The sequence below is a fragment of the Taudactylus pleione genome, unplaced genomic scaffold, assembly GCF_031769625.1.
Source record: "Taudactylus pleione unplaced genomic scaffold, aTauple2 ptg000479l, whole genome shotgun sequence".
In the NCBI taxonomy this organism is placed as follows: domain Eukaryota; kingdom Metazoa; phylum Chordata; class Amphibia; order Anura; family Myobatrachidae; genus Taudactylus; species Taudactylus pleione.
This window is the reverse complement of record NW_028284881.1, coordinates 8,180,798-8,197,891: the sequence shown is the minus strand read 5'-3', so window position 1 is coordinate 8,197,891 and position 17,094 is coordinate 8,180,798. Positions and strand designations below refer to the sequence as shown.

At 39.9% G+C, this 17,094-nt stretch overlaps 1 protein-coding gene across 1 annotated transcript in view; it reads left to right on the top strand.

Annotated features, from left to right (window-relative positions):
- Positions 1-17,094, top strand: part of NAA25 (N-alpha-acetyltransferase 25, NatB auxiliary subunit) — a 76,327-nt gene that overhangs the window by 52,548 nt on the left and 6,685 nt on the right. Inside the window, exons 15-22 of the mRNA XM_088449230.1 lie at positions 664-763; positions 6,992-7,143; positions 7,744-7,869; positions 9,578-9,821; positions 9,955-10,078; positions 11,692-11,757; positions 11,842-11,939; positions 12,945-13,052. Of these exons, the coding sequence (XP_088305356.1) occupies positions 664-763; positions 6,992-7,143; positions 7,744-7,869; positions 9,578-9,821; positions 9,955-10,078; positions 11,692-11,757; positions 11,842-11,939; positions 12,945-13,052 (1,018 nt within the window). The remainder of the gene's footprint in view (positions 1-663; positions 764-6,991; positions 7,144-7,743; positions 7,870-9,577; positions 9,822-9,954; positions 10,079-11,691; positions 11,758-11,841; positions 11,940-12,944; positions 13,053-17,094) is intronic.

The window sequence follows — 17,094 nt, the reverse complement described above, 5'->3', positions numbered from 1 at the left end:
TGGTCATCTCTTCATGCCTTTTGTAGACATTACCTTCTGGTTCATCTGCTGATGCTCCATACTGAAGAGAAACCCTTCCGACATTATTACATTGAGCATTTTGTTGTAATTTATTTGCTTTTACACTGTTCATTATTCTTACCTCACGCTCTTTTATTTATAGCTATGGTATGTCCCATACGGCTGACGTGACGTTGAAAAGGAAATAGTCACATTATTACCATTAATTTTCTTTCCTTAAAATACTCCATGGCAGCTGCATATTCCCATCTGTGTTGTATGTTTTGTAGCATAACTTGGGAGATTCTCAGACACCAAAGGGAAGAATGGAGTCACACTATATATATCAAGTGATTAGACCATTTCACTGACCCTGAACATTGATATAGCTTCATAACCATACTGCATCATTATGCTATATTTTTCTCACTCACTTATACTGGAGCACAATGTGCAAAAGCAATGTGGTGGTGAGGGAGAAAAGCTTTAATTTGAAACATGGCAGTTAAATGAAATGGATTCATAGGGATTCTTGTGTGTGAATTGGCACCAGTTACAGTCACGGTGGTTTTAATCGTAAAACACAGAAGTAGTCCATTTTGTTAACAAAGTTAGTAGCTGTGCGTCACTGGTGAAAAGATGACCATGATTCTTATTTTACAGTTATCTGCTGACTCGTTTTGCAGGACCCTTGGGTCTCTACACGGGTGCATCACAAGCCTGCAATGCCGCTCTTAGGTTTTTCCACTCAAACCAGAAAGATGTGAGTATATTAAGTATACATTTGATTTCCCTGTTTATCCACGTTTAGAATTGCCTTATTCATACCTTGTGGAAAACAGGCATACTATATTCACACAGCGAAGAAAGAGGATGCTGCCAACTTTCCCCTGGGGTCAGAACAAGGTACCTAGAGAGGCTTTGCCTATCACATCAGGCTGCAGTTTAAGGGTTACTCCACCCATTTAATAAGTGTATCGATGCAGAGTCCAGCAAATTCAGCTAACTTTCAGGGCCTGAGAACAAAGAACTAATGAGCCAAACACTGTATAGCCTCATTAGCCAATAGAAAGTACATGGGAGGTGTGCGCCTGATGTATAAACCTAAATGGCTGCAATGGTAGGAAGACATGCTGATCTATTTTATATACAATTTTTATAGCCACATTGGTGGAGGGAAAATACATTCACAACAGGTAAGATGTACAATATAAATATATGCTTGTCGTAGTCCTATTTTGTAAAGAGAACTTATCTATGCTGAGCATCAATATCTGTATGAGGGAAAAAAATAAAGTATTTTGACACACAAAGCTATCTACAAGAGCATATGTATTAGGTATCCTAATGCTTGTGGAGTTGGTGAGAGAGAAAGTGTTAATGCAAGAAAGTTTACAAGGTCATTCGTCATGTAGACCCTTAGGCTGAACTGTGTCCAAAGAGTAAATCCCAAATCCTTTTTTCTTCAAGGATCAAGAGATAATTGTGTCTTATTGCCTTTACTTACCTCTAGAGCAGTGTTTCTCAACTCCATTCCTCATGTAATTCCAACAGCTCATGTTTCTTGAGGATTTCTGTCTGTGGAAACAAGTAGTGTAATTATCGACCCAGCCATCTTGAGCTGTTAGGGTGGAGCGTTCGAACTGGAGTTAAAAAAAACAAACAGAACACGCTTTAGAAAAACCCAACTTAGGTCAGCAACAGTGTTTCAATGTAATTCTTTGCAACTTCAATTTCTTTTAATTTCTATATATACCTGTCCTTCTCTCACCTGGTATTCTTTTTATTTTTATTCTTTCTCATATGTTACTTTTATTTAATCTTGTGTTACTTTTATTTGATCTTATTTTGGCATGTCCTCTAATCTTGATAGGATACACCACATGGGCATATAAATAAGACTTTCGCTATAACATGTATGAAAGACTTTCAATGGAATATTTGTATATTTCCTCAATAGGTCCTCCCTATTTAGTTTCAATACCTCAGCAGAAATTAACATAAGATCCGTCTTAATATATTCTCCATATACAAAGTTCTTGGTTAACAATTCTGCATTTTGTTGTTCCATATCGAACTTGTATAATTGAGATGGGAGTTGCCTTAATAAACATTTCTTGGTATGCTACGAATTTTGGTTTGGTCATTATTATTTCTATGGGGGTTTACAGTAAAGATCAGCGGCAAACCAAATTTCTTTATTTTAGTTTGTTTTTTATATCAAGAAGCTATTCAGTATGCTCCTATTCCGATACGAACATTAGAATGTTATGTATGGTGTTGACGTATAGTGCAAATTCTTTAAGCAGTTGTTCTGCTTTAATGTATGCCATGAATAGGTCATCCTCAACTATGTGCTGATAATACTTGTCAGCTTTTAATATGTACTTTGTAGATTGGCATTATTGGAAGATGTTGAAATTAATTCTGCTGAGGTTCGTACCTAGTTAGGGAGGACCTTTTGTGGAGCAGTAACAAAATCAGATGGGTTTTTTTTTTTCTGTCTTTCTTCAGTACATATAGAATTAATAAAATCCTAGTTGAGAGTACTACTGAAAAGCACATGGGAATGATCAACAAAAATCCTAATAAAAGGTGTTTCCTAAATTAAAGTAAAGGCATTAGTAATATGGCACATAAAGGGATCATTTACCTGCTGGGGTTGCTTCAACTGTAATACCCTTCAACATCATCAGCCACAACATTATACTCTCAGCGTTGCATGTCTAAATGCCCATGTGGTTTAGCATATGTAGAATAGATGAACAGACAGGACAAAGTAAGGATAAACAAACACCACAGTGACATCAGGACATTTGGGAGAGATCTATAAAATGAGAGAAACAAGCTACAGAATATTGAAGGACAGGTGCAGGAATAGAAGTGTAAAGAAACCGGAGTTATGAAGCATTACATTGGAACACACTGTTGCAGCGTTAAAGTGGCTTGTTCTAGAAGTAAAGAAGGCAATAAGACCATTTCATTTGGAAAGTAGTTGTATTTTGGATTTACACTTTGGACACAGTTCAGCCTAAGTGTTAAAATAAGTAATGTCCTTTTTTAGACTTTCTTGCAATCCCCTCCCCTGTTTTCTCTCTTACACCTTACCCGTCCTCCACCAACATTAGTGTGCCTACTAATATATATGCTCTTGTCGATAGCTTTGTATGGCACAATGCTTTAATTTTTTTCTCTCTCTATTACAGATATTGATGCCTGAAATGGAGACTATGTCTCAGCGCATTATGGAGAAATTCTCCTTGAATATACGTGACTAAGGCAAGCATATACATTTGTTGTACTTGTTACATGTTGTGAATGTACATTCACTCACAATACATTGCCCAGAGTGGCTGTATGAATTAGGGTTAGTCCATGTATAGATCTGGTTGTCTTTCTAGCATTGCGATAGTTTATGTACAGGAGCTTGGCTCATTGCATATGTACCTTCTATTAACTAACAATGCAGGGTTTGTTACATAACATTCAACTTGGATTCATATCTATGAATGATGTCATTGTCTATAACTGAATTCTGGCTTAGAAGGTGTAGGCCCTGTTACCTCCCCACCCAAAATGCTACATCTGCTGTAGTTGATTCACCCACTATGTAAACAATTATCCCCACAGTTGCAGTCTTGTTCTGACCCTTTGCCTAGTATGGGCCTGACTCAGATGTGAAAGCTGATGCGGGCCCGTCTTTTGTTGCAGCCACGTCTGCGACTTTATGATATTGCGACCGATGATCTTCCTACTGAGGCGCCCACTGGCTGCTGCACTACTCCGTCTCAATGCGCCTGTAGAAACACCATTGGTGTACTATCAAAGCTTGCACTAGCTTTACAGCAGGTGCAATTTCTCTCTGAACATGGTGTTTTGTGTCTGTGCTGCTGCATCTTAAGACACAGCGGCTGCCAGTGAGACTCCCCGTCTGCCTAACCACTCCCCTGTTAGCACCCAGGAACGCCCACTGAAATCCAGCGCTCTTGCGTCCAAATTCTGTGTCTCATGGTGATAACCATCAGGGAGACGCATGTGCAGTACTACCAACTTTGGGCAACTTTGTGAATATAGACATTGCATGCAGTTAGTGTGTACCTCTGAATTGGGCCCTATAAGTGCAGACTGTGCTTATTTTATGCAAGGTACAACAAAATCTTTGTGAATTGTAGGTAGCCATTTGACTACCTCTTGCAAAGTGGCATATTACTATTGTTTTTTTTTTTTTTGTTTCATATGGTTAATGTCACAGTGATCATTGATTACAGAACAGCAGTTCAATACGTGTTCTTATCCAGGTTCTCTTTAGTATATTCAGAAATATATGTATATTTTGGGTGTGGATTAACAGATCGACAGTGTCTAGATAGACACCAGATTTAAGATAGTCAATAGGTCGACAGGGGCAAAAGGTCGACCTGTAAGGTGGTCCACTGGCACAAAGGGTTGACACAAAGATGGTCGACTCGAGATTTTTGTTTTTTTTAGCCCTAATCTACACCCTAACCCTCCCCTTGGTGCCTAACCCTCCCTCCTTGTGCCCAACCCTAACCGTCTGGGTAGGTGCCTGACCCTAACCATCCCTTCTAGTGCCTAACCCTCCCTCCTGGTGCCTAACCCTAACCATCGGGGTAAGTGCCTAACACTAACCCTAAAAAAAAAAAAAAAGTCAACCATTTTGTGTTGACCTTTTGACCCTGTCGACCTTTAGTGTGTCGACCTTTTGTCCCAGTCGACCTATTGACTGTCTAACATTTGGTCTATCTATAGTCCAGAACCCATATATTTTAGCTTGTATTTTAGGTTGCCAGCAACTGAGCAAAACAACAGGATTTTTGTGCTTTACATTAAAACCAACAGGGAACACAGGGGTATAGAATGTGACTAACTCTCTTTGGCACTTTCACATTTATCTTTAAAAGCTCAAGCTCTTTATATACCACCTTTTAATGACTGGACCTTCTGTATTTTCTAATAAAGTCCTGTAACCTTAAAAATCACCAAATCACAATAATGAACAAGAGTAAAAGTTAGTGTGTCCCTATTGGACTTACACAAGTGTAAAAATCCCAGCTGTCAAATGTAAATTTTTGCTCTTATGAACAATCCTTTCTTCTTGAAATGAGAAAAGGAAACATATAACACAGACCCCAGCTCCGAAACTCTCATAGCCCTTGAGATAGGCAACAGGAAACTAGCCTTTCAGTTAAGGACCAAGCGCTTTGTTTCGGTAGGAGTGTACTTTAAGACTGTCAGCACCAGGTTAAGAGCCCAAGGAGCAATAGATTTGATGCATAGAGGCTGCAAATGCTTTGCGCCATGAAAAATATGTGCACCAGGTAGAAGAGCCAGTGTTTTTCTGAAAGTAAGGAGAGCTGACTCCTGAACCTTTTTAAAGTGCTGTTTTAAGCTCCCTTCCAGACCCTCCTGCAAGAATAGCAGCAACTAGTCCATCTGAAAAGAAGAGATAGGAAACGCGTTCCCTTCGCACCAGGAAATTTAGATCTTCCAAATCCATTGGTAATTCCTAACCAAAACTGGTTTCCTAGCCGTGATGCTCTGAATAACACTGTTAGAACCTTTAGCTTGAAGTATCATGGCTTCAATGGGCATACTGATAAAGCCAACCAAGGTAAACTGTGTTGAAGAAAGGAGCCCTGAAATTCCGCTGGACCATCATGACCTCTCCCTTGACCTGGAGTAAAATTCATCATGTTACTAGCTGACCCCATGTGTCTACAACCTTCTAAAAGACGTCCAGTTGAAGGAACCATTCACTGGTTTGAAGGGTCTGTCTGCTGGGGAAACCTGCTTCCTAATTTTCTACAGCTGGGTATACTTAGCTCTGCCCATTACAGAATCATGGTGGCTTTTTGTCATGGCCAGGTCACCCTTCTTTCCCCTGGTAATCTAAGTAAACCACCACTGTGGAATTGTTTTGGTGGCCCTTCCTCAGAAGTACTGGTGTTCTCTCACTAGAGTGTTGAAAACCACGTTGAGCTCCAGCACATTTTTTGTGAGCTCTTACTACTGCGGTGTCCAATAACCATGTAACTGGGACTAAAGAACGATGGCGACAAGCCACATAGAGGCTGGCAGTTGTTGTCGATATCGTAAAGTCCCAAACGGAGAATGGATGTCCCCAGTTGAGGCTGTTTCCACTCGGCCAACAGTGAAGTGATAGATGAGATAGATGAGGGGGCAGACATCACTGCCATGAACTTTGTGAACATCCTCAAAGCTGTAGTCAAGCCAAACGGCAGGACTCAAAAATGTGATGAGACTGAATGGCAAATTTGAGGAGTGACTGGTTTTCCTCCCAGAATGGAACACGTGGACCCACTTCAATAACTCTTCAATAACTGCCAAGTCCTGAGCCCAAGCTAGTTCATTGGGTTCTGCAAAGGAGGAACCCAAATGGTCATGGAAAATAGAGGCTCAAAGGAGAACAAGACATTGGGTCCCATTATATGTTCTGTACAAAACATGTTAGTGTGCAGATCATCTTCAGTAAAATAAAGTATTTTTATCATATTTTTCCCTTTTCTTTTTAATGTGATACAACATTTTAGGTATGTGATAACATTTGCTGTTATCCCTTGTTTTGAGTTCATATCTTCCGCTAGCTGAGGATTTTGAGACCTGAGCATTTACTGTATATTAGAGATGAGCGGTTTGGTTTTGGCTAGGATTTTCCCGCTCAGCACAAGGCAAAACGTCATCTTTCACAGATATCTCGGCACAGATGTCCATGAAAGATGACGTTTTGCCTCTATCAGAGATTTGAACTTGGTGGGAAGATCCAAGCCAAAATCGAAGCACTCATCTGTGATATATATTGATGCACAGAATAGTGGTAGATATGCTTCCTCATTGCTTGTGCTGAAAACTTTTCTGCTGGACGGAATAGAGTTGGTGGTACATCTTCTATTGTTGCCACTGTTAACAACATGTAATCTATTGGGTAATCTCTATATATTTTTTGTCATAGACCTCAGAATACATTATACAAGCCTATAAATATGGAGCCTTTGAGAAAATCCCGGAATTCATTGCTTTTAGAAACCGGTTGAATAATTCACTTCATTTTGCACAAGTTCGGACAGAAAGAATGTTACTGGATCTTTTACTTGAAGCTAATCTGTAAGAATTTCAATTTTTCTTTGGCAGCCTTGTGGGAGGAGAGACTGATACATAGACTGGAGCAGGCCTGGCCAAGCTATGGCTCTCCAGCTGTTGTGAAACTACAAGTCCCAGCATGCCTTGCCACAATTTTAGCATGCCCTAATAGCAAAGCTGTGGCAGGGCATGCCGGGACTTGTAGTTTCATAACAACTGGAGATGCACAGGTTGGCCAGGCCTGGACTAGAGTGACATCTATAGATAGCGGGATATATAGAGAACATATTCTCACAATAAAGGATTCTAATTGGGTGTCTAGAGGCACATTTTGTAAATTTCCCTTAGAGCACATTAACATTGTTTATATGTTCTTCCTTTTCACTCAACATTAGTGTTTAATATCATGTCAGCATAGTATTCAAGTTTCCTTGAATACAAAATGTCTTAGCGTGGTACTTTAATACCTTATTTGTCTTGTTTAAATTTGATTAATTTAAAAAAAAAAAAAAAAAAATCTTTACACTGGTAGGGAAAGCCATATTATGCATGGCTTTAGCCATTTCATCAAAGTTTTGTATTTGGGAACAGGCAAATATGGCTTTTTTTCCCCTTTTTCTCCAGTTCCAGTAGTCTAGAAGACAGTATAAGGTCCATGGGCCTGAGCCCAGAGGAGGATGACATTCCATGGAAGGACTTGCGAGACAACAGGGACCTGACTGTTCTCTTTAATTGGGATTCAAAGGACAGGTAACTGCAGTCATCTATATAAGTGGATAAATATTTTTCTGTAGTGTTAACATGCAATGACTTGTCTAATTATCACAGTATTGCCATATAACTGCTAACCTAGGATACAGGTTTTTAAAGCCACAGTTTGGGTGCTGTGGATAGAGACATTTTATGGCATGTGGGAGCACATAAATGTCAAACTATACTTTCTCCTTCATCCACTAGGTGACACCGGAGCATATACAATGGGCTATAGACAATATTTAGATGACTGCATGTAGGAAATATTATGCATGTTTTATTATTGCTGGCCACTAGAGGGTGGAATTGTATTGTGTGTTTTACAGAAATGTGATGCATCCACCAGCTGGTCATTGGGAAGAATCTGGCAGGCTGTAAGCATTCGGGTGAAATCTTGAATCAAAGGGGTAAATCCTGTTAGCCGCGAAGGGTGCGAGTTGCCGTTGCAATGGCGTCAAAACGCAGGCAACTGCCGGCACCTCGCACCCTTCGCGGCCCGCTCTGAGCCCAAAGCCAGCTATGAGCCCAAACCCCATCGGGCTGCGAACAATATTCCACGAATCCAGGCTGCCGTAAAGTGCGGCCATTGCCACGGTGACTCGCGACGGCGAGATCATCGCGGCTAATAGGATCGACCCCAAAGGTTCTTTCTGTTCAGTTTTTTATTTTTGTTCCCCACAAATTTTGCAACACAAATGATTAATAGATTACAGTCATATCTGAAACATCAGGCTTTTTGTATTGCATTTACTCTCATCAGTATAATCCAGTGTCAGAATGGCAGGATATTTATGAAGATGTAAAGTGTGGTTGACTGTGTCATTGGACTATTTGTCACTTGAGTCACCAAAGCAGTAAATGTTGGGGAACCCTACTATTAGATGTCACAAGTATATGGGAACAGTATGTTAGTTTCAGGGGATGGATCTCATTAAGAGCTGGATGCATTTACACACAATGAACATAGAGAAATAAATTGGGCTAGATTTTAATAAGTGTCAGCTTTTACAAACCACTGGTTTTCAGCGGTTTTGACCCTAAAATTTAAAACTGCAATTTATATTAATGTGAAACACCTTTGTTCTTGTATTTAATATTATCGGCGTAGAGAAAGAGCAGCTTGCAAAAGCCGTCACTTTTTAAATGTAGCCCATTGAGTCAGACACATCTCGCAATGCATGTAATGGGGCCTATACATCAACAATCTATCGGCACAATGCTGCATTTTGCCGATAGATTGATAAAGAAACATGTTGGAAATCCTCGATTCGCCGATTACTTCCCAAAAATGATTGGAGTTGGGGATGTCTAACATGTTGGATTTTGCCAATCGTAGGAGAAATGGAGATCGGTCATCGAGGGGATTGGACAATTGATGTATGGGCCACTAAACTCAAAAACAGTAGCATATGCAATAGCTTATTGTCTTAGCATTGGTGTGTGCCCAAATATTAAGATAAAGCACTCGTGTGTTGTCTTGTTTGTGGCTATAGCTGTTAGATTGGGAAGATTGGTGACATTACCTGTACAAAACTGTGTACTTGTTTTTGGCACTATTTTCCTTAAATGTTATCATTTTACTACACTTGTGAGTAGAATGATGAATCTAGAAGTGACCAGCTGTATTTCACCATCCTCAGCCCTACTTACTGTCAGCATCCTCCAGACTCTGTATAGCTATACACACAACTTGTCCCTTTTCTAGAGACATTTCAGAGGAGCATAGACAGCTGTCATTGGAGGAAGAGCGGATCTGGCTGCTCATCCGGTCGCTGACTTTAAGGCTGGTTAGTGGTCTGCCGACTCTCAACCATACAGCTGAGCCCAAGAATTCTGAGAAGGCTACCGAGAATGGGGTCTCGTCCAAGATTGATACTGTACGGGCCTTGATACATCAGTACGAGGAGGCAGTGGATTCTGCAAAACAATTCAGTGAGCGGAAAATCAAGGTACTGCAGTTTGATTTGCACCTTGTGAATTTTTTAGTATGTGGTTTTATAGGCTTGTTGCAGTATTTTTATCTTTAAACATTTTAGAAAGTGAACATATTTTACGTCAATCTGTGTACTGTGCTTTTCCCAGTATCCTTTCCTTGGGCCTCCAGCATCTCGGCTCAGTGGATTCTTGAGCAGTGGAAGCTGTCAGTGTCACAAAGTGGCTTTTCAGCTAGTGAATGATATTTACCAGCTGGACACCTGTGGTATAGGTAAGAATATGACGTCTCATGTGTGGCTGTGCTATGAACACATTGGTTGTATGCACCAGCTTACCAGGAGCTGTGCTTGCTTACCATTCCCCTCCCCATAGAAGGACACTCCTGTCACATGTTGTTTTGTCCTCACAGAATCACATGAGTGTATAGGTAGCTGCATTCCAACTAGATCACTGTACTGATCTCTGGCATAGCTGCTAGTCACACACACCATACAAGTGGACATATTCAATTTTAACTCCTTATATAACAGTTCTTGTCAGAGTCTTTACATTTGGGCTCACATCTGGGCACAACATCCTTACAAGCCTTATTTTCTTAGATTACTGCTTTTGTCTAACCTGTTTAGTGATCAGTGTTTCTTACAATTGTGTCACTGTAATGCCCCGTGCAGGCTGAAAGCTCTGATTGTCATTGAACAGCGAGAAGCACATAAATGTTTATATAAAACATCTGTACACTGGCTGTCCTTCTTTTAAAGAGAAGTTTATGTAATTTTCGTACAGTGCCAGTTAGAGAATGAAGTGTTTATAAACATTGTAATAGATAAAGCTGTATGCATTTGTTTTTATAATGCCATTAATAGTGGAATTACTGAGGTGGGTGATGTGCTCATTCACAGACGGTCTGTCTTACATTCTACCTATAGCTGATAGTCTCTGCAGCACTTTACCTGCACTCTGGAAGAAACCTTTACCCTACCTATTGCGTCTGCATATTTCTGGGTGTCTAATTACTTTATGGAAAGTCCTTTGCCTCATTTCTTACAGTACTTTACAAAATATTTCTATTATAGAACTATCTGTAGTCATAACAAACAAGCTCCCATCCTGTGCTCAGCAGTTTCTGTTTGCTTTGTAATGTGCAGTGTCTCACTGCTGCTCCCTTCAACGCCTCTTCTGGTTAATTATCCACCAGATTGCAAATCCATTCCGGCATCATTCACATTTTATTTCTTTTATTTAAACACCACTTCAAACATTCAAGTAAATCATTTATCAAATGTCAAGTCATTTGTATATGATCATAAATACACTTGTGGTTCTCAAAGGACATTCATGTCAATTCTTGAAAGATGTTGTTCACTTATTGATTTGTCCCTTCTTCTTTAACGGTTCCCCCTTCCCCATTATAGACATTCCATGGGGTTTCACTCCCCTCCTCAATACTCTTCTTATTTATAAATGTCTAAAGCCTCATACATACTTGGCAATAATAACATGACCGATATCGTTTAGTGTTTAGCCGGGCCCTCCCGATATCCTTATCGTCCACTTTATCGTCTAGTGTGTATGAGCCTTTAGGGGTATATTTATTAAAGTGCAGGTCTTTAGAAATGGAGATTTTGCCCATAGCAACCAATCCACTTCTAAAACCCACACTATAGTACATACACCCGTAAGTTTGATAATGGTGTCAGAAAACTTGGTGTTTGCTCTTATTTACAACAGACAAAGAAATACATGCAGTATATGACCAAAACACATGAAGAGCAACCCTATTGGAAGGGACAATAGGCAAATTCCTGTTACATAACTGAGAGGTCCTAACTTAATATTAAAAATATGCAAATTACACAACAAATCTTTCTTTGTTTTTTTTGCCAGATGATTCTTGTGAAATCCAGGAAAAAATTGGGAACAGATTGAAATCTTCTCTAAGACATTTAAAAGGTGAATTCCGTATGCACTGCTTTAGCTGATATTGCTTCTTACTGTAGTGTCGTCTTATTGCTAAATATTGCTTACTCATTTTAGATCTTTTCACCCAATGTAAGGGAGACCTTATGGGTATCCAGGAAGGACGCTGTAAGATTTCGCCCCTTATAATTGAGAACTTGGTCTTCTTTGTTGAGGTTTGTTTTTGTTTTCAACTTTTTCTTTCAAGTTCAGTTTACAGAATCAAAAATTTTACTGGATTGTTGAATCTGAATAAATATTCTAAGCAACTGCTTGTTCTATTCTTTTTAAATATATTTATCTAGACATGGGGTGGGCAATAAGTGGCCCTCCAGCTGTTGCTGAACTACACATCCCAGAATGCCTTGCAACAGTTTTAGAATGGCCAAATATCAAAAATGTGGCAGGGCATGCTGGAATGTGTAGTTCTACAACAGCTGGGGGGCCGCTTATTGCCCACCCCTAATCTATAATTGAATATTTTGTATCATCGTCTAGTTTGTCATAGAAAGCAAGGGTTGATGGGAAACATGGGATGAGTTGGAGGTAGGGCAGTGGGTTAGTGTGAGGGATAAGTCACTTTTACTATACACTTGTTGGGAGACCACTGTAAACAACGTATGTGTGAGTATGTAATAGTCTCCAAGTAAATTAGAAAAAGGCATGGGGGTAAATTTACAAAAGTGAGAGTTTTTAGAAGTGGAGATGTTGCCCCTAGCAGCCAATAAGATTCTAGCTATTATCTTCTAGAAGGTGCTAGTTAAATGTTAAGTAGAATCTGGTTGCTATGAGCAACATCTCTGTTTCTAAAAACTCTCACTTTAGTAAATATACTCCATGGTGTTGGTAAGTAGCTTTACCATAATCCTCCCATTATAAACCCATTTATATTTGATTTGACATTGCTACTGAACTGTATGTATGGGTCTCCTGATACCTGATTGCCCTGATTAATAGAAGATTAGGAATAAAGGGTCCATATGCTGTGGAGGCCTAGAAAAAAAACACAATATCCATGCCAGCAACATATTAAAATAACAAATCGCGTTCTGAATTAAAGCCATCATCATGTCATCTTCTAATATGTCAAAAGAATTTTTCTTGGACAATTGAAAACAGGTGATTTTTTTTGGAAAGGATTTAAACCTGTGACCTTACTGTTTTTCTTTCCTTTATCTCAGAGCATAGCTATCATTCTCTGGGTATCCGGATATTTTGTTGGTGTCCTTAGGCCATTCAAATCAAATCTTCAAAAAAAGAAAAAGAAGAAAAAGGACAGCGGTGCCACAGTAAGTATACAGGGGCGCAGGTGGTAGATAGCAAATTAACTTTAAGTCACAGATTCAGGTGTCCTTATGCCTTGCAAAAGTATTCACCCCCTTTGCTTTTTACCTTTTTTGTTACATTACATCCTGTAATTAATTAATTCTTTTTTAATCTGAATTTTATGTGATGGATCTGCACAAAATTGTCTAATTTGGTGAAGCGAAATGAGAAAAATATATCTAAAAAAGAATCTTTAGAAATAAAATTCAGAAAATTTGTATGCGCATATGTTATCACCCCCTTTGCTATGAAGCCCCTCAAAAGTTCTGGTGCAACCAATTACCTTCAAAAGTCACATAATTAGTGAAATGACGTCCACCTGTGTGAAATCTAAGTGTCACATGATCTGTCAGTATAAACACACCTTTTCTGAAAGGCCCCAGAGACTGCAACACCACTAAGCAAGAGGCATCACACCATGAAGACCAAGGAGCTCTCCAAACAAGTCAGTGACAAAGTTGTTGAGAAGTACAATTCTGGGTTGGGTTATAAAACAATATCCAAATCTTTGATGATCCCCCAGAGCACCATCAAATCCATCATCATGAAATGGAAAGAACATGGGTACCACAACAAATCTGCCAAGAGAAGGCCGCCAACCAAAACGCACAGACCGGGCAAGGAGGGCATTAATCAGAGAGGTAGCACAGAGACCAAAGGTAACCCTGAAGGAGCTTGCAGAGTTCCACAGCAGAGAATGGTGTATCTGTGCATGTGACCACAATAAGCCATACACTCCATGTGGCCAGAAAAAAGCCATTACTTAGTGATAAAAATAAGAAGACACGGTTTGAGTTTGCCAAAAGGCATGTGGGCGACTCCCCAAATGTATGGAGGAAGGTGTTCTGGTCATTTGAGACTAACATTTAACTTTTCGGCCCCCAAGGAAAACGCTATGTCTGGCGCCAACCCAACACATCCCATCACCCCAAGAACACCATCCCCACAGTGAAACATGGTGGTGGCAGCATCATGCTGTGGGGATGTTTTTCAGCAGCAGGGACTGGGAAACTGATTCGAGTCGAGGGAAAGATGGATGGTGCTAAATACAGGGATATTCTTGAGCAAAACGTCTTTGTCGGCCTGTGATTTGAGACTGGGACGGAGGTTCACCTTCCAGCAGGACAATGACCCAAAGCATATTACTAAAGCAACACTCGAGTGGTTAAGGGGAAACATTTAAATGTGTTGGAATGGCCTAGTCAAAGCCCAGATCTCAATCCAATTTAGAATCTGTGGTCAGACTTGAAGATTGCTGTTCACAAACGGAAACCATCCAACATGAAGGAGTTGGAGCAGTTTTGCCTTGAGGAATGGGGCAAGATGTGGCAAGCTCATCGAGACCTATCCAAAGCGACTTGCAGCTGTAATTGCAGCAAAAGGTGGCTCGACAAAGTACTGACTTTAGGGGTGTGATTAGTTATGCACACTGAAGTTTTCCATTATGTTGTCCTAAATGTTGTTTGATTCACAATATAAAAAAAAAACACAACTTCACAGTTGTAGGCATGTTCTGTGAATGAAATGATGCACACCTTCAAACAATCCATTTAATTCCAGGTTGTGAGGCAACAAAACATGAAAAATGCAAAGGATGTGAATACTTTTGCAAGGCACTGTACATGCATGCAGCGGGTTAAAATAAGTATTGAACACAAGAACATTTTTCTCAGTAAATATATTTGTAATTGGGCTATTGTAATGAATGTTCACCAAATGTCAGCAACAACCCATGCAATCCACACATGCAAAGAAATCAAACCATAGATGCCCATAAATTAAGTTATGTGTAATAATGTGAAATGACACAGGGAAAAAGTATTAAACACACTTACTGAAATTTATTTAATACTTCGTACAAAAACCTTTGTTGGTAATGACAGCTTCAAGACGCCTCCTGTATGGAGAAACTAGTCGCATGCATTGCTCAGGTGTGATTTTGGCCCATTCTTCCACACAGTCTTCAAACCTTGAAGGTTTCGTGGGCCTCTTCTATGAACTCTGATCTTTAGTTCTTTCCTTAGATTTTCAGTTGGATTCAAGTCAGGTGATTGGCTGCGACATTCTAGCAGCTTTATTTTCTTTCTCTGAAAGCAATTGAGTGTGTATAGGATCATTGTCTTGCTGAAATGTCCACCCTCTTTTCATCTTCAGCATCCTGGTAGATGGCAGCAGATTTTTATCAAGAATGTCTCGGCACATTTTTCCATTCATCCTTCCTTCAATCATATGAAGTATGCCAGTACCATATGCTGAAAAACAGCCCTACACCATGATGTTCCCACCTCCAAACTTCACTGTTGGTATGGTGTTTTTGGGGTGATGTGCAGTGCCATTTCTCCTCCAAACATGGTGTATATTATGGCATCCAAAGAGTTAAATTTTGGTCTCATCTGACCAGACTATATTCTTCCAGTATTTCACAGGCTTGTCCAAATGTTGTGCAGCAAACTTTAAACAAGCTTCAACATGCTTTTTCTTCAGCAATGGAGTGTTGCGTGGTGAGTGTGCATATAGACCATGGCGGTTGAGTGCATTACTTATTGTTTTCTTTAAAACAATTGTTCCTGGTAATTCCAGGTCTTTCAGAAGCTCTCCACAAGTAGTCCTTGGCTCTTGGACAACTCTTCTGATAATTCTCTTCACTCCTCTGTCAGAAATCTTGGGAGGAGCACCTGGTCGTGGCCGGTTTATGGTGAAATGATATTCTTTCCACTTCCGAATTCTAACCCCAACAGTGCTCACAATATTCAGAAGTTTAGAAATCCTTCTGTATCCAATATCATCAGTGAGTTTTGTAACAATAAGGTTGCAAAGGTCTTGAGAGAGCTCTTTGATTTTACCCATCATGAGATGTTTCTTGTGTGATACCTTGGTAATGAGACACCTTTTTTATAGGCCATCAGTTGGAACTGATCCAGTTTATATTAATTTGCACTGACAAGGGGCAGGATTGCTTTCTAATTACTGATAGATTTCAGCTGGTGTCTTGGCTTTCCATGCCTTTTTGCATCTCCCTCCCTTCACGTGTTCAAAACTTTTTCCCTGTGTCACTTCACATTATTACACATAACATCTACAGTCAGGTCCATAAATATTGGCACATTGACAGAATTTTTATATTTTGGCCTCTATTCACCACCACAATGGTTTTGAAATGAAACAAACAAGATGTGCTTTAACTGCAGACTTTCAGATTTAATTTGAGGGTAATTACATCCAAATAGGGTGAACGGTGTAGGAATTACAATGGTTTCAATATGTGCCTCCCACTTTTTAAGGGGCCAAAAGTAATGGGACTATCAGCTCAAAAGCTATTTCATGGACAGGTATGGGCTATTCCCTCATTATTTCATTATCAATTAAGCAGGTAAAAGGTCTGGAGTTGATTCTAGGTGTGACATTTGCATTTGGATCTCATATTGAGAGTCGACAGTAACTGATTCCAAAGAGCTGTCACTATCAGTGAAGCAAGCCATCATTAGGCTGAAAGATCAAAACAAACCCATCAGAGAGATGGCAAAAGCATATTAGGTGTGGCCAAATCAACTGTTTGGAACATTCTTAAAAAGAAAGAACCCACCGGAGAGCTCAGCAACACCAAAAGACCCGGAAGACCATGGAAAACAACTGTGGTGGATGACAGAAGAATTATTTTCCTGGTGAAGAAAAACCCCTTCACAACAGTTGGCCAAATCAAGAACACTCTCCAGGAGGTAGGTGTATATGTGTCAAAGTCAACAATCAAGAGAAGACTTCACAAGAGTGAATATAGAGGGTTCACCACAAGATGCAAACCATTGGTGAGCCACAAAAACAGGAAGACCAGATTGCCAAACAACATCTAAAAAAGCCATTACAGTTCTGGAACAACATCCTATGGACAGATGAGACAAAGATCAACTTGTACCAGAGTGATGGGAAGAGAAGAGTATGGAGAAGGAAAGGAACTGCTCATGATCCAAAACATACCACCTCATCAGTGAAGCATGGTGGGTGGTAGTG